This window comes from Pocillopora verrucosa, chromosome 4 (genome assembly GCF_036669915.1).
Source record: "Pocillopora verrucosa isolate sample1 chromosome 4, ASM3666991v2, whole genome shotgun sequence".
NCBI lineage: Eukaryota > Metazoa > Cnidaria > Anthozoa > Scleractinia > Pocilloporidae > Pocillopora > Pocillopora verrucosa.
Window position 1 is genome coordinate 29019628 of NC_089315.1, and position 24246 is coordinate 29043873.

Sequence of the window (24246 nt, forward strand, 5' to 3'; positions counted from 1 at the left end):
TTATAATTTGCGTGGCCACAAAAAATAAAGTAAGAGGGCCAGCTTTTGAATCCATAACGACAAAATCCCCCACAGATATTTCATAGATGGGGAAGTGGAAGCTTGTCAACTGTCCATAAAATCACTTCAATTGATTTTTTCGAGAAAGTAAGCACACGATCCACAACTGAAATTAGCGAGTTATACTGAATTGCATCCCTTCTTTATATAAACAGTAGTCACATCCACTCACGGACCATTCATTTATCCAATCATAAATTATTCACAAGCCCAAAGTGAAACAAAAAAGAGCCGTCAATCTATGTTTTCTATGAAAACTTTGCTATGGCAGAAGCAGGAAAAAATGAGAACTTGATCCTGCACAAAAAGTCATCTTAATACCAGTTTTTTAAGGTAAAGACTTCTCGTAGAAAAATTGTTTTTCAACGGACCAAATTTGCTTGTGTAGATGACGCGACGTAAAGATTTGTCAAAAATGGGTCTCTTTTCGTTTATCTCATTCTATTTCAACTTGATGTAATTTTCTGAGTTTATTTTCTCTTAGCACAAATGAAGAATGGCAGCCTTTCTAGATTTAGATAAAAGACTGCTTATAGTAAATGTATTTTACAGAACTTTTTGAACTTTTTTGGTTTCAGCAACTTTACCCCTGTCATCCCCAAGATCTCATTAAAAATTCTCCTAACTGTCTGTTATACAATTCTTGAGATGTTAGCTCGGAGTATTTGATATTGATTCAACTAACTGGGAGTTAGAGTATTTTCAAGTTTTGGCGCTATTCAAGGTAGAGTTTGCCTGACATATACTACCTTTTGCTTCAACCAGGTGGCCATGATATCTATCGCCCCCCACAAACTGTTCGACAGCATGTGTTTGTCAGAGAAGAATTCCGTTATTTGAACGTCCCCAGAATTGGATTCTACACAGTGGATGATAGCATTGACTGTGCATTTAAGTGCCTCAGTCATACGTCATGTTTTTCTGTGAACCTGGCCGCGTCTAGAGGAATGGACGGAAAGTTTTGGTGCGAGCTGCTCTCTTCTGACAAATACAGAAACTCCACTGAACTCCTTGGAAACAAGAGCTCCCATCATTTCGTCATTAAGGTTACAGATATTCTTTAGAGATTGTAAATGTGTATTGTTAAGTACTTAAGAGGCCTCGCTGTAAGGCCTGAGCCAAGGAGGAGGGGTTAATTTGAAACCTTACTCTTTACTCTATCGCATGACAGGACTGTATATCTTTTGTTTAGCAGTAGGCTCTATTATGAGTGAAATTTTATTTAAAACAGACCCATATGTTATCATTGTTCAACTATTAAATGTTTCTTTGTCTCCTTAGTCTCCCTGTTCTTCCTCACCATGCAAAAATGAAGGGACCTGTGTACCAAGTTACATAAATGGCATCTATGAATGCCTCTGCAAGAAAGGCTTCATTGGAGAATTCTGCGAGAAAGGTTAGATGTTACTTGCAATTGCCAGGTTGGATTAGCATTTATTTGCATAAAATTTGGCTCTCTATCCAGGGATTGCCTTGCCCCAAGAGCAGTTTGCTTTTAGTATATTACCGACAACGTAGCCAATTGAGTGATATTGCGTCGGTCCTACAATTGACCTCTTTCCCATTTGAAATTTATGAAAGGCTTCCTCTGACGAACTCGTTTGATGCAGCACTGTTCATCCCCTGTAGGGAATGGATATTCACTATCACTTCAGTTGATAATTGTTAATTACTTCAAAGGTGTCAGGCGAATAAGAATTGAAGATTTAAAGAAAACTCCTACCCTTGCTGCATGCCGGAGACATCATTTGTAACACGCAATTCTTTAATTCATGCTTAGACTTCAAGTCCTGTAAAGATGCGTACAATTCATACAAGTAGGTTTGAAACTTGTTTTATATGAATGACGAGGGAAAAAAACTCAATATCTGATTTAATCTTTAACTCTAGCTTGGGATGCAGTTGGTGATAAAGTTAAATTCTTACTTTAGACACTAAAAGGGCGAATTAAGAATTTAAAAAAAGGGTTATCTGTTGAGTTAACATCAGAAGTCATCTTCTCCTATCAGTTTCCAAACTAATTTCATTCAACGAAATATTCAGGGTTTAATCTTGTCATTTTTAACTCGCGAAACTTAACATCAATTAAAGAATTATTGGATTAATAGATTTTGGAGTAATAAAAATTAATGTAATTGTTAAAACTGATCGGGTTCCCCGAACAGGTCGAACGCCAGCGAGTTGGTAACCTTACACTTTGGCTCGAATACAACTTCCGTTCTCTGTCAAATGGGAGATTTTGGATGTGGAGATGGTGGATGGACACCAGTTATGAAGATTGATGGCAACAAGGTAGGTTGTTACCTTGTGTTGTGAAAATTTTTCTTCAAAGGGTCTGCAGACAAATACATCACTCACTAATTTAAGGTATAGAATTGAAGCATCTCTAACCACAAATGCCTCACTTCATTTATTTCGAACAAACCCTTGTACTTTTTCTCATACCCCTAACTTTTAAAGCCTGACTCGGGCTTCGTGCCACAGCAATATATTTTGGTTTTCGCGACGAAGAATCATAGTGGAGTATGTAATATTGCGCAGATGCGTTGCAGGTCAGGTCAAATATTCTTCTACCTTTCTTTTCCCCCTAAAAATAAAAAAAGAGGCGGTTTAAACGGGAAACTTTGCCAGGCGCAATCGATTCTGAATCACAATGCACAATGTTCTTGCTTACTACTTTTGATGCTTATCTTTGTATGCGATTGATTATTTACTCTTATACAATTATTTCGCAGAACACTTTTCGGTTCAGTTCGGGATACTGGACTAACAAAAGCGAATACAACCCGTCTGGTGCAACGACTGGCTTTGATTCACAAGAGACCAAATTACAGACGTACTGGAACACACCCTTTTCCAAGGTGTGTCTCGGTATGAAGGTTAACGGAGAGTTGAGGTTCACCGTAATCAACAGCCAGGCTTCCTCTCTCCACTCTCTGATTGCTGATGGTCAGTATCGGCCTACTTCACTGGGTCGGAACAAGTGGATAGCGCTGACTGATTCAAGGGCTAGACTTCAGCCCAACTGCAACCAGGAAGGATTCAATACCAAGGCCAATCGCAAAGCAAGAGTGGGAATCCTTGGGAACAACGAAAACGACTGCCGTACATGTGATTCTGCAATAGGGTTTGGAGTTGACAACAGAGCGTGCGGTGATCGTTCTTCCATTAGAGCCATGTGCTACATCTTGGTTCAGTGATGATCTGCGTTTAAATGAATTTTAAAACAGCACCAAAATAGATAAGATGAAGTCATCCAAGAACAGTGTGTAAAAACTTGGGATTATAAAATTTTTTGTGTATATGAACGCCTTGAGAACACTGCGATTAAGCACCTTTCATCCGAGTCTCGCAAACCAGAATGTATGATGCTCGCGAAAGCTTTGTACAGCTTTTCTTATGCCATGTGTGTTTGTAAGTGAAAAAATGCAAATAAACAAAGCAAAATCGAAACGAAAGAAAACAAAAAGAGAGATATTTATCCCCAGCTGTTTTAATATAACGTACGAGGAAAGTTTACCATTCACTGTTGACTTTATTCACTGGACCCAGTTTTTGGCTCGGGTCCAAACATATCGATAACGTAGGCTATCGGAAACAACTGTAGCTGGCGAAAAGTTTTATATATAGAATGGGTTTAACTCTTTAAACCCTGAGAGTGACCAGCATCTAATTTCTCCTTACAGTCATACAGCTGAATCATTCATTAAGATCATAAGAATAAAGCAAATGATCACCAACCAAATAAGCTTTGATTATTAAACAAATTCTCCTTGTCAGTACTAGAGGAAATGTATAGAGAAGAGTATAGAGACTATGGATACTGATGTTAGGGTGTAAAGGATTAAATTCGTATTCAGTGGATGACGATTTATCCCGACCGGTACCCTGCAGGTAAAGGCTGCAGAACCAGAATGCATTAAAGCTGTGTAATTCTAAGGTTTACGCGCCGTATAATTTTGGGCGACAGCTTGAAGAATATTTAGCCAGTTACTGTCCCATCTGTCTTCTACTCTTCGTTAACTTTTGTTGATAAATGCATTCTTTGCTATTTACACTTCGAAAGCTGAAACAACATTTTCAAGCAAGAAAACATTTGCCTCATCTTCCTCTGCGTGAAATGCCCATCGCTTTTTAAAAATCGTGTAACATGGGGGTGTTTTTCGAGTTGATCCATTTGCATTTAGTTACATTCAAAATGAAATAGTAATCTCTAATGACTGGATTTGTTTGTAAAATTATCAAAACGCAGAGATGCCAAACTCTGGAGATCTCAAATTTGGAGATTTTTTTTCGGACCAGCTTCCCCCCCCCCCCCGACCGAGTTCGCCAATACGACCCCTACCCCCCCCCCCCACCGAGCAATTTCGCGGGAAAAACGTGGATCTATCTATCAGGGACTTTGTGGGCAACTGATCCAAACTTCCTTTTATCTGGTGGTTTTTGGTCACCCGGGAGAGTTGGCATATATAAAAACGTAGTTAGCACCTGCCGTAGGATAATCTAGCCAGATTGATCAGTCAATCAAAGTCAACGAGATTAAGGAGATGTTTTAACGACAGCAGAGTCAGTTTGTTTTGATGGAGAAACGACAGTTTTAGATATTTTCGCCTAAAAAACCTCGATGGTCGATTCACGGGACATCTCCGCGAATGTTTCTCTTTTTTATTCTGTTATATTTATCTGGTCTGAACTGATCCTCAAGGCAGAAGGTTAGTGAAAATGTAGACTACCACCATGAGAAATTTGAAAACGCTGACTTTTCGAGGCTTGGTTCTCGGAGCATAGATGAATGGCTTGGCTCCAAACGTCAGTGTTTCGGTAAAATTTGCCGCTACACTTCATATACTTTTAATTAACCTGGTTATAATAGACGATCCGCTACATTTTTCAAATGATCTCTGACGCAACACATAAGTTAACGAATTTAAAAAATTAACTATGTAAAAAATGCTTTTTTATTCAATCAATGATTCATTTTAGCTGCAGTTTTAAGTCAATCAATAATATATTTTTCACCTTTCATCATTTACATCGATAGACCTTCAACTATGAGCGTTACGTTTAGGTTTTAACAAAGCCAGCAGTGATGAAAATTACACGGTGGTTCAAGTCAAAAACTTCTTACCTCCATTACATTGTTTTACCTTTTTCCCGTTTAATTTAAGAACACTTTCTCCGGCTTTAACCGTTGAAATACTCTTCTTTCAAACCTTGCTTGAAATCAGCGGTTCGTTTCTCAAATTCTACGAATGGGATGCTTCTGATTCGATATGGAAGATTTCATAACTTAAAAGAGGGTGAAAATTTAGGCGCTCAGTGTTTACCAAGGTATATGTAAATTTAGCATAAATCTAGTAGCGTTCATGTATAATTGCTGCATTATGATTGGCTACGCTTCTCGCTATCTATTCTGTAATAAATAGTAATTGAAATAAGAAGCCGAACAGTTTGCGGTTACACATAAAATAAAATATAAGCATGGGCCTGTCTCGTTGTTAAGCTTTGAACAAGTTGTAGTTTTATATTGAGAAAACGATTATTATTTACCGATGTTTTAAAGGCGTTTTGACGCGTCATAGCCCCCTTGTTTTTATTTGTTTATTTTCATTTTGCAATTATTATCATTTTCAATTCATTTAATTTTATGTTAACCGTAAAGTTGTAGACGGTTTTGATAGATAAAGAGCCATCTGGTGGGCTCTATCGAGTAAACCAATATTATTATTATTATTGATATAAATATTATTAATGTTATTATTTTTATCATTATTTTTAATAATTACTCTTATTGTTATTATTATTATTAATATAACTATTAATATTATTATTATTATTATTATCGTTACCGCACGTGATACCTCATCCGGGCCTCTCCCTTACCAATTGTTATGCTCGATAGAAATCTCGGTCTCATAATCTAATTTTCTAGCAGAAGCTTATGTTTCTGGTAGCTATGATGCTGTGTATTTAAAAAATTATTCGATCAAATATGAAAAGGACTCGCGCGCGAGAAAAGTGATTGGCATCAACCAATGATTTGTAGACTAGGTAAGGACGAGATTTTGTGTAGGATTTTGAGGATGATCCTAGTTGCTTACTCGGTCAGTAATGTTATCAAAGTACTTCACCAAAATGCTTTCCTTTATCTGTTTCACAAGATATGAGAAACTTAGAGCAATCATTAAATTTTAATAGACCCCACGTAACATATCAACTTATGATATATACAGAAGAAATGTGCGCAGCAGCTGCCGTCATAAAAGTTATCTGATTGGTCAGTTGAAATCGGCACGCAAGAGCTTTATCATAGTTTAAATAACAGTTGGTTTTTCATGAATTCAATACTCTTGTGCCCTCGTGGACTTACATCCTATTAAGCCATGTTTCTAGTTTTTATTTGTTCGCTTTTAATTATCTGGCCTAATCTGCTCCTCGAGGCAGCTGCTTCTCAAGGTTAGTGTGCGGAGTCCCTTGAAAAAGGTATCTTTAAGGCAAGCTTGTAAGGTAGTAATTGGGATTATGCTTTCATAAATTTGAAAGAGCCAACTCTATCTTACTTAACTTTGCTCATTATTCTTGTGTGAAGCAAATTGATATATTTTAAGACTCCTTCACAAAGGATAATCTACTCGAAAACAATCATTTGAAACATTTCGCCACCTTTAAAGTTTCGTCAAAATTGAGCTCAGTAAAGAAATAGAGAAAGATGTCTTTTCGTCTTGTCACGAGCGTAGGACAAACAAAAAATTCTTAGTCCTCATGACTGAGAAAGCGAACCTCAAACCTCTGACCTTAATCGGCCCTCAGACGTTTTCAGAATAGAATGAATGGTTTCTCTCTCAATGCAGTTTCCGAGAAGGCGAGTTTTTAATTTTGAAAAGGACATACTGCCTAATTTTCATGCCGTAGTTTGAGCTAAACCCTATGCAAAGAGAACTTCTGTCTTTAAGCATAAAGAGTTTCACTCTGTCATGGTGATATTTGTGAATTATTAGCCTGTTTTAAATTATTTCGCAACTCAGTTTAAACTATCTAAAATATAGCTGCGGGTCTTTTTTTCCCTACACGTTTCCCTACATTTTCAATCGGTATGATTGGAAAATTGAAATCGTACAGTTACTTTATTTCTCTACACGCAAAGTAGTGAAATTCGAAGACCCCAATCTCAATCATTAATTTATACCATCAGCAAACGATTGAGCACTCAGATTTAAAACCAATATTTTGGGAGCACCTGCATTGTATATTGTATACTTTGCTAAAATAATAATCATCACGTATGCATTCCCTGTTATGTCTCATTCAAATAATTCTAAATGTTGAAAGTTTATCAAAATATGTTAAAATATCAATGTTATGATTTGCATGGCCACAAAAAATAAAGTAAGAGGGCCAGCTTTTGAATCCATAACGACGAAATCCCCTACATATATTTCATAGATGGGGAAGTGGAAGCTTGTCAACTGTCCGTAAAATCCCTTTCAATTGATTTTTCCGAGAGAGTAAGCACACGATCCACAAATTAGCGAGTTATACTGAATTGCATCCACTCTTTGTATAAACAGTAGTCACATCCACTCACGGATCATTCATTTATCCAATCATAAATTATTCACAAGTCCAAAGTGAAACAAAAAAGAGCTGTTTATCTATGTTTTCTATGAATACTTTGCTATGGCGGAAGCAGGAAAACATGAGAACTTGATCCTGCACAAAAAGTCATCTTAACACCAGTTTTTTTAAGGTAAAGACTTCTCGTATGCTTACGTAGATGACGCCACGTAAAGATTTGTCAAAAATGGGTCTCTATTCGTTTATCTCATTCTATTTCACCTTGATGATATTTTCTGAGTTTATTTTCTCCCATCACAAATGAAGAGTGGCAGCCTTTCTAGATTTAGATAGAAGACTGTTCATAGTAAGTGTATTTTACGGACCTTTTTGAATGTGGCATCGGTTGCGTTAAAAGAAAAGGTTTTTGCAAATTTAACCCAGTCACCCCCAAGATCTCATTAGTAATTCTCCTAACTGTCTGTTATACAATTCTTGAGATGTTAGCTCGGAGTATTTGATATTGATTCAACTAACTGGGAGTTAGAGTATTTTCAAGTTTTGGCGCTATTCAAGGTAGAGTTTGCCTGACATATACTACCTTTTGCCTCAACCAGGTGGTCATGATATCTACCGCCCCCCACAAACTGTTCGACAGGATGTGTTTGTGAGAGAAGAATTCCGTTATTTGAACGTCCCCAGAATTGGATTCTACACAGTGGATGATAGCATTGACTGTGCATTTAAGTGCCTCAGTCATACGTCATGTTTTTCTGTGAACCTGGCCGCGTCTAGAGGAATGGACGGAAAGTTTTGGTGCGAGCTGCTCTCTTCTGACAAATACAGAAACTCCACTGAACTCCTTGGAAACAAGAGCTCCCATCATTTCGTCATTAAGGTTACAGATATTCTTTAGGGATTGTAAATGTGTACTGTTAAGTACTTAAGAAGCCTAACGCCTCGCTGTAAGGCCTGAGCTAACGAGGGGAGGGTAATTTGAAACCTTACTCTTTACTCTATCGCATGACAGGACTGTATATCCTTTGTTTAGCAGTAGGCTTTATTATGAGTGAAATTTTGTTTAAAACAGACCCTCATGTTATCATTGTTCAACTATTAAATGTTTCTTTGTCTCCTCAGTCTCCCTGTTCTTCCTCGCCATGCAAAAATGGAGGGATCTGTGTACCAAGTGACAAAAATGGCATCTTTGAATGCCTCTGCAAGAAAGGTTTCATTGGAGAAGTCTGCGAGAAAGGTTAGACGTTACTTGCAATTGCCAGGTTGGATTAGCATTTATTTGCATAAAATTTGGCTCTCTATCCAGGGATTGCCTTGCTCCAAGAGCAGTTTGCTTTTAGTATATTAACGACAACATAGCCAATTGAGTGATCATTGCGTCGGTCCTACAATTGACCTCTTTCTCAACTGAAATTTATCAAAGGCTTCCTCTGACGAACTCGTTTGATGCAGTACTGTACATCCCCTGTAAGGAATGGATATTCACCGTCACTTCAGTAAATAATTGTTAATTAACCTAACGGTGTCAGGCGAATAAGAGTTGAAGATTTAAAGAAACTTCTACCCTTGCTGCATGCCGGAGATGTCATTTGTAACACGCAATTCTTTAATTCATACCCAGGCTTCAAGTCCTGTCAAGATGCGAACAATTCATACAAGTAGGTTTGAAACTTGTTTTATGTGAATGAAGAGGGAAAAACTCGATATTTAATTCAGTCTTTAACTCTAGATTGAGATGCAGTCGGTGATAAAGTTAAATTCTAACTTTAGACACCAAAAGGGCGAATTAAGAATTTTAAAAAAAGGGTTATCTGTTGAGTTATCACCAGAAATCATCTTCTCCTATCAGTTTCCAAATTAATTTCATTAAGAGGAATATTCAGGGCTTATTCTTGTCATTTTTAATTCGTAAAACTTAACATTAGTTAAAGAATTATTGGAACGAATAGATTTTGGAGAAATAAAAATCAATGTAATTGAACAGGTCGAACGCCAGCGAGTTGTTTACTTTACACTTTGGCTCGAATACAACTTCCGTTCTCTGTCAAATGGGAGATTTTGGATGTGGAGATGGTGGATGGACACCAGTTATGAAGATTGATGGCAACAAGGTAGGTTGTTACCTTTTGTTGGGAAATTTTTCTTCAAAGGATCTGCAGACAAATACACCACTCACTTATTTGAAGTAAAGAATTCAAGTATCCCCAACCACAAATGTCTCACTTCATTTATCTCGAACAAACGCTTGTACTTTATCTCATACCCCTAACTTTTAAAGCCTGACTCGAGCTTCGTGCCACAGCAAAATAATTTGGTTTTCGCGACGAAGAATCATAGTGGGGTATTTAATATTGCGCAGATGCGTTGCAGGTCAGGTCAAATATTCTTCCACCTTACTTTCTCTTCCCCCTCAAAATAAAAAAAAGAGGCGGTTTAAACGGGAAATTTTGCCAGGCGCGTTACTTTGATCGATTCTGAATCACATTACACAATGTTCTTGCTTACTACTTTTGATGCTTATCTTTGTATGCGATTGATTATTTACTCTTATAAAATCATTTCGCAGAACACTTTTCGGTTCAGTTCGGGATACTGGACTGACAAAAGTGAATACAACCCGTCTGGTGCAACGACTGGCTTCGATTCACAAGAGACCAAATTACAGACGTACTGGAACACACCCTTTTCCAAGGTCTGTCTCGGTATGAAGGTTAACGGACAGTTGAAGTTCGCTGTTATCAACAGCCAGGCTTCCTCTCTTCACTCTCTGATTGCTGATGGTCAGTATCGGGCTACTTCACTGGGTCGGTCCAAGTGGATAGCGCTGACTGATTCAAAGGCTTATCTTCAGCCCAACTGCAACGAGGAAGGATTCAATACTCAGAAAGGCTCCAATCGCAGAGCAAGAGTCGGAATCCTTGGGAACAATGAAGACGACTGCCGTACATGTGATTCTGCAATAGGGTTTGGTGTTGACAACAGAGCGTGCGGTGATCGCCATTCCTTCAGAGCCATGTGCTACATCTTGGTTCAGTAATGATTTGCTTTTAAATGAATTTTAAAACAGCACCAAAATAGATAAAATTAAGTCATCCAAGAACAGTGTGTAAAAACGCAGGATTTAAAATATGTTGTGTATATGAACGCCTCGAGAACACCGCGATTAGGCACCTATCATCCGAGTCTCGCAAATCAGAATGTATGATGCTCGCGAAAGCTTTGTACAGCTTTTCCTATGCCATGTGTGTTTGTAAGTGAAAAATGCAAATAAACAAAGCAAAATGGAAACGAAAGAAAACAAAAAGAGAGATATTTTTTTCCCAGCTGTTTTAACATAATCTACAAGGAAAGTTTACCATTCACCGTTGACTTTATTCACTGAACCCAGTGTTTGGCTCGCGTCCAAAGATATCGATAACGTAGGCTATCGGAAATAGCTGTAGCTGGCGAAACGCTTTATATATAGAATGGGTTTCACTCTCTAAACCCTGAGAATGACCAGTATCTAATTTCTCTTTACAGTAATACAGCTGAATCATTCATTAAGATCATAAGAATAAAGCAAATGATCGCCAACCAAAGAAGCTTTGATTGTTAAACAAATTCTCCTTGTCAGTACTAAAGGAAATGTATAGAGAAGAGTATAGAGACTATGGATACTGATGTTAGGGTGTAAAGGATTAAATTCGTATTCAGTGGATGACGATTTATCCCGACCGGTACCCTGAAGGTAAAGGTATGCATAACCAGAATGCATTAAAGCTGCGTAATTCTTAGGTTTACGCGCCGTATAATTTTGGGCGACAGCTTGAAGAATATTTCGCCAGTTACTGTCCCATATGTCTTTTACTCTTCGTTAACTTTTGTTGATAAATGCATTCTTTGCTATTTACACTTCGAAAGCTGAAACAACATTTTCAAGCAAGAAAACATTTGCCTCATCTTCCTCTGCGTGAAATGCCCATCGCTTTTTTAAAAATCGTGTGACATGGGCGTGTTTTTCGAGTTGATACATACATTTAGATACATTCAAAATGAAATAGCAATCTCTAATGACTGGATTTGTTTGTAAAATTATCAAAACGCAGAGATGCCAACCTCTGGAGATCTCAAATCTGGAGATTTTTTTTCGGACCAGCATTCCCCTCCCCCCCCCGACCGAGTTCGCCAATACGACCCCTACCCCCTCCCCCACTGAGCAATTTCGCGGGAAAACTCTATCTATCAGGGACTTCAAGTGGTTGAATACTCATCCAATCAGACTCTCGCTTATATAGGGGTAACAAAGAAGAAACTCTCTTATATTTGTTTGCAACGAACAACTCCCATCACGCAAGAAAATGAAGCCAGAAAACGTAATACAAGCATAAGAAGCCAGATGATTTTGGAATTTTGGAACATATGGAGCTTAAATCTTAGTTTTTTGTGGGCAACTGATCCAAACTTCCTTTTATTTGGTGGTTTTTGGTCACCCGGGAGAGTTGGCATATATATAAACGTAGTTAGCACCTGCCGTAGGATAATCTAGCCGGATTGGTCAGTCAATAAAAGTCAACGAGATTAAGGAGATGTTTAAACGACAGCAGAGTCAGTTTGTTTTGAGGGAGAAACGACGGTTTTAGATATTTTCGCCTAAAAAACCTCGATGGTCGATTCACGGGCCATCACCGCGAATGTTTCTTTTTTTTATTTTGTTTTATTTATCTGGTCTGAACTGATCCTCAAGGCATAAGGTTAGTGAAAATGTAGACTACCAACGTGAGAAATTTGAAAACGCTGACTTTTCGAGGCTTCGTTCTTAGATCATAGATGAATGGCTTGGCTCCAAACGTAAGTGTTTCGACAAAATTTGCTGCTACGCTTCATATACTTTAATTAACCTGGTTATAGTTGACGATCCGCTACATTTTTCATATGATCCCCGACGCAACACATAAGTTAACGAATTTAAAAAATTAACTATGTAAAAAATTGCTTTTTTATTCAATCAATGATTCATTTTAGCTGCAGTTTTAAGTCAATCAATAATTAATTTTTCACCTTTCATCATTTACATCGATAGACCTTCAACTATGAGCGTTACGTTTGGGTTTTAACAAAGTCAGCAGTGATGAAAATTACACGGTAGTTCAATTCAAAAACTTCTTACCTCCATTTCATTGTTTTACTTTTTTCCCGTTTAATTTAAGAGCACTTTCTCAGGCTTTAACCGTTGAAATACTCTTCTTTCAAACTTTGCTTGAAATCAGCGGTTCATTTCTCAAATTCTACGAATGGGATGCCTCTGATTCGATATGATTTTATAACTTAAAAGAGGGTGAAAATTTAGGCGCTCAGCGTTTACCAAGGTATATGTGAATTTAGCATAAATCTAGTAGCGTTCAAGTATAATTGCTGCAATATGATTGGCTACGCTTCTCGCTATCTATTCTATAATAATAATCAAAGCAAGAAGCCGAACAGTTTGTGGTCACATATAAAATTAAATACAAGCATGGGCCTGTCTCGCTGTTAAGCTTTGAACAAGTAGTAGTTTTAAATGAAGATAATTAGATTATTATTTATTAATGTTTTTAAAGGCGTTTTCACGCGTCATCGACACCTTGGTTTTATTTATTTCATTTCATTTTTCAATTGCTATCAGTTTCCATTCATTTTGGTTTATGCGAACTGTAAGATTCTGGATAGTTTTGATCGATGAAGAGCCATCTCGTGGGCTCCATTGAGTAAACCATTATCATTATTATTGTTATTATAACTGCTATTGTAATAAATATTATCATTACTTTTATTATTATCATTACTATTGTTATTACACGTGATACCTTATTCGGACCTTTCCCTTACCTATTCTTATGCTCGATAGAAATCTCAGTCTCATAATCTAATTTTTTAGCAGAAGCTTATGTTTCTGGTAGCTATGGTACTATGTATTTAAAAAATTATTCGATCAAATATGAAAAGGAGCAAATAAAAACTCAAGGCAACGATATGAAAAGGACTCGCGCGTGAGAAAAGTGATTGGCATCAACCAATGATTTGTAGACTAGGTAAGGACGAAACTTTGTGTAGGATTTTGAGGATGATCCTAGTTGTTTACTCGGTCAGTAACGTTATAAAAGTACTTCACCAAAACGCTTTCCTCTATCTGTTTAACAAGGTATGAGAAATTTTAAGCAAACATTAAAGTTTAATAGACCCGCCATAACATATCAACTTATGATTTATACGGAACAAATGCGCGCAGCAGCTGCCGTCTTAAAAGTTATCTGATTGGTCGGTTGAAATCGGCACGCAACAGCTTTATCTAGTTTCGATACCAGTTCGTTTTTTATTATTCAATACTTTTGCGCCTTTGTGGAGTTACATCCTATTAAGCCATGTTTCTAGTTTTTATTTTTTTGCTTTTCATTATCTGGCCTAATCTGCTCCTCGAGGCAGCTGCTTCTCAAGGTTAGTGTGCGGAGTCCCTTGAAAAAGGTATCTTTAAGGCAAGCTTGTAAGATAGTAATTGGGAACAACCTGCTTCCATAAATTTGAAAGAGCCAACTTTATCTTACTTAGCTTTGCTCATTATTCTTGTGTGAAGCTAATTAATATACTTTTAGACTCTTTCACAAATTATAAGTACTCGGAACCAATCATTTGAATCATTTCTCTACCTTAAAAGTTTCATCAAAATTGTATTGATAGTCTTCCTTGCTGTCGAAGACGTCGACACGAAATGACCGCCGAAGATCTAGAGCATGCATCCTCCGAAGATCCCTGTTATGTAAAATATAAACAGTTTTGAAATAAAATAAGAGAGGTGGTAAGTTTTGAGCTCGGTAAAGAAATAGAGAAAGATGTCTTTTCGTCTTGTCACGAGCGTAAGACAAACAAAAAATTCTGAGTCCCCATGACTGAGGAAGCGAACCTCAGACGTTTTCAGAATAGAATGAATGGTTTCTTTCCCCATGCAGTTTCCGAGTAGGCAAATTTTTAATTTTGAATAGGACATATTGCCTAATTTTCATGCTGTATTTTGAGTTAAACCCTATGCAAAGAGAACTTCTGTCTTTAAGCATAAAGAGTTTCACTCTGTCATGGAGACATTTGTGAATTATTCACGAATTTGAACATTAGCCTGTTTTAAATTATTTCGCAACTCAGTCTAGACTATCTAAATTGGAGCTGCGGGTCTCTTTTTTCCCTGCACGTTTCCCTATATTTTCAATCGGTATGATTGGAAAATTGAAATCTAACAGTTACTTTATTTTCTCTACACGCGAAGTAGTGAAATTCGAAGACCCCAACCTCAATCATCAATTCTACCATCAGCAAACGAGCACTCAGACTTAAAACCAATATTTTGGGAGCACCTGCATTGTATATTGTATACTTCGCTAAAATAATCATCATTACGTATGCATTCCCTGTGATGTCTCACATTTAAATAATGCTGAAAATCAAATAACAAGCGTCCAGGATGATTAAAACTAGTCTCCCTGTTCTCATTCTTAAAATGGCGCATCTTAAAAATGATTTGTCGGCCCGTTAAAAAATAATAATGCAATTATTACATTAAACGTGACAAAGATTCAAATAATTCTAATTTACTGAAAAGCTAGTTTGTTGAAAATTTATCAAAATATGTTAAAACATTAATATTATAATTTGCATGGCCACAAAAAATAATGTAACAGGGCCAGCTTTTGAATCCATAACGACGAAATCCCCAACATATATTTCATAGATGGGGAAGTGGAAGCTTGTCGACTCTTCGTAAAATCCCTTTCAATTGATTTTTCCAAGAAAGTAAGCACACGATCCACAAATTAGCGAGTTATACTGAATTACATCCCTTCTTTATATAAACAGTAGTCACATCCACTTACGGACCATTCATTTATCCAATCATAAATTAAAGTGAAACAAAAAAGAGCCGTCAATCTATGTTTTCTATGAAAACTTTGCTATGGCAGAAGCAGGAAAAAATGAGAACTTGATCCTGCACAAAAAGTCATCTTAATACCAGTTTTTTAAGGTAAAGACTTCTCGTAGAAAAATTGTTTTTCAACGGACCAAATTTGCTTGTGTAGATGACGCGACGTAAAGATTTGTTAAAAATAGGTCTCTTCTCGTTTATCTCATTCTATTTCAACTTGATGTCATTTTCTGAGTTTATTTTCTCTTATCACAAATAAAGAATGGCAGCCTTTCTAGATTTAGATAGAAGACTGCTTATAGTAAGTGTATTTTACAGAACTTTTTAAATATGGCATCGGTTGCGTTAAAAAAAAAAAAAGTTTCAGTAACTTTAATCCTGTCATCCCCAAGATCTCATTAGTAATTCTCCTAACTGTCTGTTATAAAATTCGTGAGATGTTAGCTCGGAATATTTGATATTGATTCAACTAACTGGGAGTTAGAGTATTTTCAAGTTTTGGCGCTATTCAAGGTAGAGTTTCCCTGACATATACTACCTTTTGCCTCAACCAGGTGGCCATGATATCTACCGCCCCCCACAAACTGTTCGACAGGATGTGTTTGTGAGAGAAGAATTCCGTTATCTGAACGTCCCCAGAATTGGATTCTACACAGTGGATGATAGCATTGACTGTGTATTTAAGTGCCTCAGTCATACGTCATGTTTTTCTGTGAACCTGGCCGCGTCTAGAGGAATGGACGGAAAGTTTTGGTGCGAGCTGCTCTCTTCTGACAAATACAGAAACTCCACTGAACTCCTTGGAAACAAGAGCTCCCATCATTTCGTCACTAAGGTTACAGATATTCTTTGGGAGATTGTAAATGTGTACTGTTAAGTACTTAAGAGGCCTAGCTGTAAGGCCTGAGCTAACGAGGGGGGGTTAATTTGAAACCTTACTCTTTACTCTATCACATGACAGGTCTGCATATCCTTTGTTTAGCAGTAGGCTCTATTATGAGTGAAATTTTATTTAAAACAGACCCTCATGTTATCATTGTTCAACTATTAAGTGTTTCTTCTTCTACTCAGTCTCCCTGTTCTTCCTCGCCATGCAAAAATGAAGGGACCTGTGTACCAAGTTACAAATATGGCATCTTTGAATGCCTCTGCAAGAAAGGCTTCATTGGAGAATTCTGCGAGAAAGGTTAGACGTTACTTGCAATTGTCAGGTTGGATTAGCATTTACTTGCATAAAATTTGGCTCTCTATCCAGGGATTGCCTTGCCGCAAGAGCAGTTTGGTTTTAGTATATTAACGACAACATAGCCAATTGGGTGATCATTGCGTGGGTCCTACAATTGACCTCTTTCCTAACTGAAATTTATCAAAGGCTTCCTCTGACGAACTCGTTTGATGCAGTACTGCACATCCCCTGTAAGGAATGGTTATTCACCGTCACTTCAGTTAATAATTGTTAATTACTTCAAGGGTGTCAGGCGAATAAGAGTTGAAGATTTAAAGAAAACTTCTACCCTTGCTGCATGCCGGAGACGTCATTTGTAACACGCAATTCTTTAATTCATACTTAGGCTTCAAGTCCTGTAGAGATGCATACAATTCATACAAGTAGGTTTGAAACTTGTTTCATATGAATGAAGAGGGAAAAACTCGATATTTAATTCAATCTTTAACTTTAGATTGGGATGCATTCGGTGATAAAGTTAAATTCTTACTTTAGACACTAAAAGGGCAAATTAAGAATTAAAAAAAAAGGGTTATCTGTTGAGTTAACGTCAGAAATCATCTTCTCCTTTCAGTTTCCAGTTTAATTTCACTCAATGAAATATTCAGGGCTTATTCTTGTCATTTTTCATTCGTAAAACTTAACATCAACTAAAGAACTATTGGATCTAATAAATTTTGCAGAAATAAAAATCAATGTAGTTGTTAAGACTGATCTGGTTCCCCGAACAGGTCGAACGCCAGCGAGTTGGTTACCTTACACTTTGGCGCGAAAACAACTTCCGTTCTTTGTCAAATGGGAGATTTTGGATGTGGAGATGGTGGATGGACACCAGTTATGAAGATTGATGGCAACAAGGTAGGTTGTTACCTTTTGTTGTGAAATTTTCCTTCAAAGGGTCTGCATAAAAATACATCATTCACTAATTTGTTGTACAGAATTCATGTATTTCTAACCACAAGTGTCTCACTTCATTTATCTCGAACAAGTCTGGGTCGAGCTTCGTCAGGTCAAATATCCTTCCACTCTTCCGTTTCCCGCTCAAAATAAAAAAAGAGGCGGTTTCAAACGGGAAATCGTGCGAGGCGCGTAATTTTAATAGATTCTGAATCACAATGCACAATTTTCTTGCTTACTTCTTTCGATGCTTCTCTTTGCATCGGATTGATTATTTACTGTAATACAATTACTTCGCAGAACACTTTTCTATTCAGTTCGGGATACTGGACTGACAAAAGCGAATTCAACCCGTCTGGTGGAACGACTGGCTTCGATTCACAAGAGACTAAGCTACCGACCTACTGGAACACACCCTTTTCCAAGGTCTGTCTCGGTATGAAGGTTAACGGACTGTTGAGGTTCACTCTTATCACCAGCCAGGCTTCCTCTCTTCACTCTCTGATTGCTGATGGTCATTATCGGTCCACTTCACTGGGTCGGAACAAGTGGATAGCGCTCACTAATTCAAAGGCTCATCTCCAGCCCAACTGCAATAAGGAAGGATTCAATACCCAGACCATCCATCGCAGAGCAAGAGTCGGAATCCTTGGGAACAACGAAAACGACTGCAATACATGTGACTCTGTAATGGGGTTTGGTCTTGACAGCACAGCTTGCGGTGATCTCCATTCCTTCAGAGCCCTGTGCTACATCTTGGTTCAGTGATGATTTGCGTTTAAATAAATTTTAAAACAGCACCAAAATAGATAAGATGAAGTCATCTAAGAACAGTGTGTAAAAACGCAGGATTATAAAATTTGTTGTGTATATGAACGCCTTGAGAACACTGCGATTAAGCATCTATCATCCGAGTCTTGCAAACTAGAATGTATGATGCTCGCGAAAGCTTTGTACAGCTTTTCTTATGGCATGTGTGCTTGTAAGTGAAAAAATGCAAATAAAAAAAAGCAAAATCGAAACGAAAGAAAACAAAAAGAGAGATATTTATCCCGAGCCGTTTTAATATAATGTACGAGGAAAGTTTATCATTCACTGTTGACTTTATTCACTGGACCCAGCTTTTGGCTCGCGTCCAATCATATCGATAACGTAGGCTATCGGAAACAACTGTAGCTGGCAAAAGTTTTATATATAGATTGGGTTTAACTCTTTAAACCCTGAGAGAGACCAGCATCTAATTTCTCCTTACAGTCATACAGCTGAATCATTCATTAAGATCATAAGAATAAAGCCAATGATCGCCAACCAAAGAAGCTTTGATTATTAAACAAATTCTCCTTGTCAGTACTTAAGGAAATTTATAGAGAAGAGTATAGAGACTATGGATGTTGATGTTAGGGTGTAAAGGATTAAATCCGTATTCAGTGGATGACGATTTATCCCGACCGGTACCCTGAAGGTAGAGGCTGCATACCCAGAATGCATTAAAGCTGTGTAATTCTAAGGTTCACGCGCCGAACAATTTCAGGCGACATCTTGAAGAATATTTGGCCAGTTACTGTCCCATCTGTCTTCTACTCTTCGTTAATTTTTTCTTTGATAAATGCATTCTTTGCTATTTACACTTCGAAAGCTGAAACAACATTTTCAAGCAAGAAAACATTTGCTTCATCTTCCTCTGCGTGAAATGCCCATCGCTTTTAAAAAATCGTTTGATATGGACGTGTTTTTCGAGTTGATACATTTGCATTTAGATACATTCAAAATGAAATAGTAATCTTTAATCACTGGGTTTGTTTGTAAAATTATCAAATCGCAGAGATGTCAACCTCTAGCGATCTCAAATCTGGAGATTTTTTTTCGGACCAGCACCCCCCCCCCTCCCCCGACCGAGTTTGCCAATACCATTCCCCACCCCCTCCCCCCAAGCAATTTCGTGGGAAAAACGTGGATCTATCTATCAGGGACTTCAAGTGGTTTAATACTCATCCAATCAGACTCTCGCTTATATAGGGGTAACAAAGAAGAAACTCTCTTCTATTTGTTTGCAACGAACAACATGCATCATGCAAGAAAATGAAGCCAGAAACCGTAATACAAGCATATGAAGCCAGATGATTTCGGAATTTTGGAACATAAGGAGCTTAAATCTTAGTTTTTTCTGGGCAACTGATCCAAACTTCCTTTTATATGGTGGTTTTTGGTCACCCGTACGCGAGAGCGGGAGATTACCTCTGTATCCGGGAGAGTTGGCTTATATGAAAACGTAGTTAGCACCTGCCGTAGGATAATCTAGCTGGATTGGTCAGTCAATAAAAATCAACGAGTTTAAGGAGATGTTTTAACGACAACAGAGTCAGTTTGTTTTGAGGGAGAAACGGCGGTTTTAGATATTTTCGTCTAAAAAACCTCGATGGTCGATTCACGGGCCATCGCCGTGATTGTTTCTCTTTTTTCTTCTGTTTTATTTATCTGGTCTGAACTGATCCTCAAGGCAAAAGGTTAGTGAAAATGTAGACTACCAACGTGAGAAATTTTGAAAATGTTGACTTTTCGAGACTTGGTTCTCGAAGCATAGATGAATGACTTGGCTCGAAACTTCAGTGTTTCGATAAAATTTGCCACTACACTTCATATACTTTTAATTAACCTGGTTATAGTTGAAGATCAGCTTCATTTTTCAAATGATCCCCGCCGCAACACATAAGTTAACGAATTTAAAAAATTAACTATGTAAAAAAATGCTTTTTTATTCAATCAATAATTCATTTTTCACCTTTCATCATTTAGATCAATAGACCTTCAACTGTGAGCGTTACGTTTAGGTTTTAATAAAGCCAGCAGTGATGAAGATTACACGGTAGTTCAATTTAAAAACTTCTTATCTCCATTCATTGTTTCACCTTTTTAAGAGCATTTTGTCAGGCTTTAACCGTAGAGATACTCTTCTTTCAAACTTTGTTTGAAATCAACGGTTCATTTCTCAAATTCTACGAATGGGATGCCTCTGATTCGATATGGAAGATTTTAGAACTTAAAAAGAGGGTGAAAATTTAGGCACTTTACCAAGATATATGTGAATTTAGCATAAATCTAGTTGCGTTCAAGAATATTTGCTGCAATACGATTAGCTACGCTTCTCGCTATCTATTCTGTAATAAATATATGTTATTTGCCGGCTGGGAGGTCCGTATGGTGAAAAACTGTGATCGAGGTCTTTCAAGACCGAGGTCACGGTTTTTTATCATACGGACCGACCCTTAGCCGGTAAATAACATACATATTTTTTTTAAACTTGACGAAATTCTTTCCGAAAGAACCCGAATGATTTAGGGCTGTAAATACGGCAAGATCGTCCATAAACTGAACAATTCTTTAGCGAGTAAATGATACTTAAAATAGAGGTGATGCAAATTAGAGAGAGGTGCCTAACCGAAACATTTTCATTTGTCTAAGGATAAAGATGATTTAAAAGGCTTCCAAACAAACTTTGAAACATTACTTTTACAAGTATCTGTCATAATCTGACACCTGTAAATAAGAGAGCGCGTAAGTAAAGAAAAAAGCGCGAGAACATTTGAAAAACAACAGAAGTAGTTTGGCAAGGACTGTCACGACAATGTTTTCTTCAAAAACATGTATTGATCTAACGGGAAGTATTATTCACTCTCATGGACGATTCATTCATGTACGAAGATTTACCTCTGCTCATTAAGTAAACAGCGAGGAAAGTAATTGTGAGTAAATTCAAATTTTTTATTCTGAAGTTGTGAGAGTTTGCCCGTTTGTTTGCTGCAATGGCGTGTGTAAATCTAGTCTTTCCTCCACAAAAACTAAATTCGAATGGCACACTCCAACGAGACACAGTGGGATTTAATGCGGCCTTTTCTCAATAAATTCCTTCAGTTTCTGTTGTGCAATTTACGGTACAAATGTCCAAATTTAACGGACTCGGAAAGACTCACCGAGAGCGTATAGTTGTTGTAGAACTGAATTCAAAACTTCGCTCGCTCTTTCACTACGAACAAATTGTTTGACAAAATTCAGATATTAAATGAATGAAAGTTCCATCGTTTAGTTTAACTGAAACCAATTACCTCACGTTTTAACTTTCTAGGTACTTTTTGTGAACGATTAAAATTAATTGCAGACGGTTTTTAGGCCGCTTGTCAACCAACGTAATGACACTATTGCTTATACAGCTGCAAATTCATTCTGAAACCAATATTTTTCTATCAACCAAAGTGATTTGAGAGAGAGAAAAGAGAGGATTCATAAGTTATTTATCGGCTTGAGGTAGTGACCGACGTGTTTGCTTAGAAATACTGCCCAGCCGGATAAATCAGATATATTTATGAAAAATGGCAACGAAATTTGGGATGTACTCGGCGATTCACAAAAGCGTTACTGTGGCCCCTGGGCAGAGATAGAAAAAATACTCACCGGGTAAAGAACCAATCAGATTGCAGGATTCGTTACAGTTCCCTTAAAAAAAAATAGTAATTAAAGCAAGACGCCGAACAGTTTGTGGTTACATATAAAATAAAATACAAGCATGGGCCTATCTCGCTGTTAAGCTTTGAACAAGTAGTAGTTTTATATTAAGACAATTAGATTTGGTTTTTCATTAACTCAATACTTTTGTACCCTTGTGAACTTACATCCTCTTAAGCCATGCTTTTAGTTTTCTTCTGTTCGCTTTTAATTATCTGGCCTATTCTGTTCCTCGAGGCAGCTGGTTCTCAAGGTTAGCATGTGTGCGGAGTCCCTTAAAAAAGGTATCTTCAAGGCAAGCATGTAAGATAGTAATTGGGAATAACCTGCTTCCATAAATTTGAAAGAGCCAACTTTATCTTACTTAACTTTGCTCATTATTCTCGTGTGAAGCAAATTGATATACTTTAAGACTCCTTTACAAAATATAATCTACTCGGAACCAATCATTTCAAACATTTCTCTACCTTTAAAGTTTCATCAAAACTGTCTTGATAGTCTTTCTTGCTGTCGAAGACGTCGACACGAAACGACCCCCGAAGATCTTAAGCATGCATCCGCAGAAGATTCATGTTATGTAAAATTTAAACAGTTTTGAAATAGAATAAGAGAGATGGTAAGTTTTGAGCTCGGTAAAGAAATAGAGAAAGATGTCTTTTCGTCTTGTCACGAGCGTAGGACAAAAAAAATTCTGAGCCTCCATGACTGAGGAAGCGAACCTCAAACCTCAGACCTCAATCGAACCTCAGACGTTTTCAGAATAGAACGAATGGTTTCTCTCTCAATGCAGTTTCCGAGTAGGCGAGTTTTTAATTTTGAATAGGACATATTGCCTAATTTTCATGCTGTGGTTTGAGTTAAACCCTATGCATAGAGAACTTCTGTCTTTAGGCATAAAGAATTTCACTTTGTCATAACGACATTTGTGAATTATTCACGAATTTGAACATTAGCCTGTTTTAAATTAGTTCGCAACTCAGTTTAAACTATCTAAAATATAGCTGCGGGTCTTTTTTTTCCCCTACACGTTTCCTTACATTTTCAATCGGTATGATTGGAAAATTGAAATCTTACAGTTACTTTATTTTCTCTACACGCGAAGTAGTGAAATTCGAAGACCCCAATCTCAATCATCAATTATACCATCAGCAAACGATGGAGCATTCAGATTTAAAACCAATGTTTTAGGAGCACCTGCATTGTATATTGTATACTTTGCTGAAATAATCATCATCACCTATGCATTCCCTGTGATGCCTCGCATTTAAATGATGCTGAAAATCACGTAACAAGCGTCCAGGATGATTAAAATTAGTCTCCCTATCTTCATTCTTAAAATGGCGCATCTTAATAATGATTTGTCGGCCCGTTAAATAATAATAATGCAATTACTACATTAAACGTGACAAAGATCCAAATAATTCTAATTTACTGAAAAGCTAGTTTGTTGACAATTTATCAAAATATGTTAAAATATCAATGTTATAATTTGCGTGGCCACAAAAAATAAAGTAAGAGGGCCAGCTTTTGAATCCATAACGACAAAATCCCCCACAGATATTTCATAGATGGGGAAGTGGAAGCTTGTCAACTGTCCATAAAATCACTTCAATTGATTTTTTCGAGAAAGTAAGCACACGATCCACAACTGAAATTAGCGAGTTATACTGAATTGCATCCCTTCTTTATATAAACAGTAGTCACATCCACTCACGGACCATTCATTTATCCAATCATAAATTATTCACAAGCCCAAAGTGAAACAAAAAAGAGCCGTCAATCTATGTTTTCTATGAAAACTTTGCTATGGCAGAAGCAGGAAAAAATGAGAACTTGATCCTGCACAAAAAGTCATCTTAATACCAGTTTTTTAAGGTAAAGACTTCTCGTAGAAAAATTGTTTTTCAACGGACCAAATTTGCTTGTGTAGATGACGCGACGTAAAGATTTGTCAAAAATGGGTCTCTTTTCGTTTATCTCATTCTATTTCAACTTGATGTAATTTTCTGAGTTTATTTTCTCTTATCACAAATGAAGAATGGCAGCCTTTCTAGATTTAGATAGAAGA

General features: G+C 37.2%; 3 protein-coding genes across 4 annotated transcripts; all 3 read left to right on the top strand.

The window, feature by feature from the left end:
- The first annotated feature begins 887 nt into the window (after positions 1 to 887).
- Positions 888 to 3506, top strand: LOC136280440 (uncharacterized skeletal organic matrix protein 5-like). The gene is made up of 5 exons (XM_066165598.1): positions 888 to 1106; positions 1342 to 1456; positions 1841 to 1877; positions 2226 to 2352; positions 2796 to 3506. The coding sequence occupies exons 1-5, from the start codon at positions 1008 to 1010 to the stop codon at positions 3258 to 3260; spliced, it is 843 nt and encodes a 280-aa protein (XP_066021695.1). The 5' UTR covers positions 888 to 1007; the 3' UTR covers positions 3261 to 3506.
- Positions 3507 to 4658: 1152 nt separating this feature from the next.
- Positions 4659 to 10916, top strand: LOC131785177 (uncharacterized). Of its 2 annotated transcripts, none has more exons than XM_066165525.1 (6): positions 4659 to 4772; positions 8232 to 8512; positions 8755 to 8869; positions 9254 to 9290; positions 9617 to 9743; positions 10199 to 10916. In XM_066165525.1, the coding sequence occupies exons 1-6, from the start codon at positions 4685 to 4687 to the stop codon at positions 10667 to 10669; spliced, it is 1119 nt and encodes a 372-aa protein (XP_066021622.1). In that variant the 5' UTR covers positions 4659 to 4684; the 3' UTR covers positions 10670 to 10916. The 2 variants fall into 2 exon arrangements, with proteins under 2 accessions (XP_066021622.1, XP_058957997.2); XM_059102014.2 differs by lacking the exon at positions 4659 to 4772 and adding an exon at positions 6417 to 6516.
- Positions 10917 to 13984: 3068 nt separating this feature from the next.
- LOC131785214 (uncharacterized) lies at positions 13985 to 18694 on the top strand. The gene is made up of 6 exons (XM_066165527.1): positions 13985 to 14085; positions 16114 to 16394; positions 16631 to 16745; positions 17131 to 17167; positions 17516 to 17642; positions 17982 to 18694. The coding sequence occupies exons 1-6, from the start codon at positions 14013 to 14015 to the stop codon at positions 18447 to 18449; spliced, it is 1101 nt and encodes a 366-aa protein (XP_066021624.1). The 5' UTR covers positions 13985 to 14012; the 3' UTR covers positions 18450 to 18694.
- Positions 18695 to 24246: the final 5552 nt, after the last annotated feature.

Coding starts and splice junctions, on each gene's coding strand:
- LOC136280440 (XM_066165598.1), top strand. CDS start 1,008: ATGGACGGAAAGTTTTGGTGCGAGCTGCTCTCTTCTGACAAATACAGA. Junction 1,107..1,341: donor CCCATCATTTCGTCATTAAG/GTTACAGATATT, acceptor TTGTCTCCTTAG/TCTCCCTGTTCTTCCTCACC. Junction 1,457..1,840: donor TGGAGAATTCTGCGAGAAAG/GTTAGATGTTAC, acceptor ATTCATGCTTAG/ACTTCAAGTCCTGTAAAGAT.
- LOC131785177 (XM_066165525.1), top strand. CDS start 4,685: ATGGTCGATTCACGGGACATCTCCGCGAATGTTTCTCTTTTTTATTCT. Junction 8,513..8,754: donor CCCATCATTTCGTCATTAAG/GTTACAGATATT, acceptor TTGTCTCCTCAG/TCTCCCTGTTCTTCCTCGCC. Junction 9,744..10,198: donor TGAAGATTGATGGCAACAAG/GTAGGTTGTTAC, acceptor ATCATTTCGCAG/AACACTTTTCGGTTCAGTTC.
- LOC131785214 (XM_066165527.1), top strand. CDS start 14,013: ATGTTTCTAGTTTTTATTTTTTTGCTTTTCATTATCTGGCCTAATCTG. Junction 16,746..17,130: donor TGGAGAATTCTGCGAGAAAG/GTTAGACGTTAC, acceptor ATTCATACTTAG/GCTTCAAGTCCTGTAGAGAT. Junction 17,643..17,981: donor TGAAGATTGATGGCAACAAG/GTAGGTTGTTAC, acceptor ATTACTTCGCAG/AACACTTTTCTATTCAGTTC.